We start from the raw sequence: 2,882 nt of genomic DNA, 5'->3' as shown, positions 1-2,882 counted from the left end.
CATGTACCCACGCCATCAAGCTGGCCAAATTAGTAGCGCACCTACAAAAGACAATCGATATGCGTTCGGGGAGTCATTCAACTACCAAAACAGAGTCGTCTACGAAGGACCATCAACGTTGTGGGGATTCTACAACACCTCCTCTAGACCCGCGATGCCGAGCCCGGAGTTTGAGAGTGACCTCGCAACCGATATGGAAGTCATTACCTCCTCCAGATCTTCCAGAGTTTCCAACAGTGTCTGCGTAATTCACAGCCTACCACCAACGTGACTTTTGGCAGACTATAGGACGCGAGGTTCTTGGACGACTGGACCGGCCTTTCTTGAACGGACAGTGACTGCAAAACATTTGCTGGACAGGCACTCCTTCGATTCCATGCCTATAGGATCAGAGCCGTGACATCGCAAAAGGTCGTTTGCAACGCAGCCCAGTCCATACTCAGACCCCAAGGATTGCCGTGTGGGTGACCGTGGGCGACAGATGTAGAGACCATGGAGGAAAAGGGTCTTGTCTTCCATCCGCTTTTGTGAAAAGAGGCGAAACTCCACCAGGACACGAATTGCGCCCGTTCTACAGTTTGCCGCTGCGGTGACCAGGGTGACTTACGACGTGCGAACACAGGGGCAGCATTGTAGGGGAGTAGGTAGGGAGCTCGGAAGAATGGGTACCGGGGGCGGACTGGACTTGCAGACTCAACTTTGACCAAGACCACCAGCATCCAATTCCAGGAGTACATATACAACGAGACTCGGTGACAACGGAAACAGCGACGACGGCAACAGCGCAAAGATAGGGAATCAAACAGATAAATGAACTGCCAGATGCACAGGGGGGTACATATCTCTATATAGTATGGTAGCTGTACAAATATTGTAGCGACATGCGTATCCCGATCACGATGCTTTTGAATGGAGGAGCACAAGGGAAGGACTTTTGAGGTTGGACACTTCGAGATGGGAAATGGGAGGACACGGGAATCGGTTTGGTCAAGCTGAAGGGGTGAAGTTGGGTGCCCCTGGGACTATGAGTCTGAAAGCGTCGTTGTCACAAAGCGAATTGTCTACTCCCAGGTACTAATCCCATATTACACTAAAACATCTTCAAGAAGTGGATAGAACAAAGTAGTAGGTTTTTCGTAATCTCTTGTTCATAAATCATCACCTTCTCCTCTAACCGTTTACTCCAGCTTGCTCGTTAATAAATGCTGCCATCATCCGTCCCTCTATAGTCATACAAATGCTAAACTTAATCTTTCATCCACGCATCATACATCATCATAGACGTCTTCTTCCATCTGATTCCTCATGACGCCTCACTGCGTCTTCACCTTCTCCTTCTCCTTCACCTCCTTGGTATCATCCGCCTTAGCCTCCGCCCCAATCTCCCTGTTCTTCTTCTCCACCGCCGTCTCAACCTGCCAGATCGCTCTCTCCAACTCCACTTCCAGCTCAGGCACCTCCAGCAACTGGACCATCTTCTTTGCATTCTCCTGAGACAAAAGCAAGACTTCACCGTCTTCTACTTCCCTTTGTTCCAGGACATGACCCATGTTCACCCCATCCGTCTTTTCCGTGGTGGTGTTTCCACCATTGACCGCCTGGACTACCTTGGCCGGATCTGGGTGCTTGATCGTTTCCGCTTCGGGCCCCGTGGTCGGCTCAGAAGTAAAAGGGAGCGGGAAGCGCTGGGTGGAGTAGATCTCGTCGAGGATGGGCGAGGGGTGGTAGGATAACAGGCGGGAGGCGTGTTGGAGGAGGAAAGAAATGTGTTTGCCGCCGGCAAGGGCGCGGTGATGGGACCAGGCGCGGTAGACGAGGTAGAAGAAGGGGAGGTTGGGGACTCTGTTGTTGAAAAACCTGTTAGTACTTGTAATGGATAGAAAAAAGAGGGAAAGGAAAGAAACAGGGAAAAACGTACAAAGGTAGGATACCAATGGGAATAGTAACCGGCATCCCCGCCAAACACCACCAGAACCACTTCTTGTGATGGCCCTCTCTCTCCGTCGCCAGCTTGTGCAATATCCTCGGCACCTGTTCCGCCTTGATCAGTCCACCGGGATACACCACCTCTACTTTGTCCACATCCGCTTTCCCCCTCTTGCTGCCTCCCTTCTCCCCTGATTCCATCTCGAAATCTCCCTCCGCCTGCGCCTGTTGCTGTAACAAGGCCTCGAGTTGTCGTTGCCGCGACTTTGTCAAGGGTGGCATGCTCTTCAAGGCCCATTCTTCGTATGGCAGCTTCCTAAGCAATTGGTTTCCGTAGCTGGCGACGGCCTTTTGCCAGCCGGACTCCTTCTTTTCCCAGGAGGCCCAGGTGAGAGCTGCTTTGGTTTGGATGTAGTCGCCCCATGATTGCTTTTGTTTTGTTGTGGACGTAGAAGCGGACGATGGAGGCTGGAGCTTTTGGCAGTAGAGGAGGGTGCGCCGGGTGGAGATTGGGAGGAGGTAGATGCGCATTTTGAAGAGAAGGGTGGTTGCGCGTGATGGCGCGCGAGGTGGTGGGAAAGAAGTGGTGGTTCGAGTAGGTACTATGTATGCTAGTCGGCGCCAAGCTGGTGATGGTTTGTTTCGGTATCGAATTATGCACAAAGACGGCGGGATTTTGTAGTCTGCGATTATGTCTGACTCCCGTCTGTCGCCACCGCGTCCCAAGCGTCGCAATCGTGAGGCCTCTCTGTCCGGGCGCAGCAGCTTCGAAGGCAAATTGGAAGCAGAACTGGCTGTGAAGTGGGATCCAATGGCCGGGATGTCGATGGGTATAAAGTGACTGCCTGGTCCCAACAAAAACTTCGGAGGGGCGCTAATGGTGAAACTCCAACAGTAAACTAACGGAGGGATTGGATGTTGAGGTTCGTGAGAAGTAAGTTGCTCGTCAGTTAGAA

General features: G+C 52.1%; 1 protein-coding gene across 1 annotated transcript; it reads right to left on the bottom strand.

Moving 5' to 3' along the window:
- Positions 1 to 1,159: 1,159 nt before the first annotated feature.
- NEUTE1DRAFT_80580 (uncharacterized protein) lies at positions 1,160 to 2,606 on the bottom strand (the record flags this gene model as incomplete). The annotated part of the gene is made up of 2 exons (XM_009851870.1): positions 1,160 to 1,842; positions 1,919 to 2,606. 2 exons carry the CDS (start codon positions 2,455 to 2,457, stop codon positions 1,314 to 1,316), a joined length of 1,068 nt encoding a protein of 355 aa, XP_009850172.1.
- Between the last annotated feature and the right edge of the window lie 276 nt (positions 2,607 to 2,882).

This window comes from Neurospora tetrasperma (genome assembly GCF_000213175.1).
Source record: "Neurospora tetrasperma FGSC 2508 unplaced genomic scaffold NEUTE1scaffold_2, whole genome shotgun sequence".
Taxonomy (NCBI): Eukaryota; Fungi; Ascomycota; class Sordariomycetes; order Sordariales; family Sordariaceae; genus Neurospora; species Neurospora tetrasperma.
Note: the sequence above shows the minus strand (reverse complement) of the source record. Positions and strands in the feature narration are given on the sequence as shown.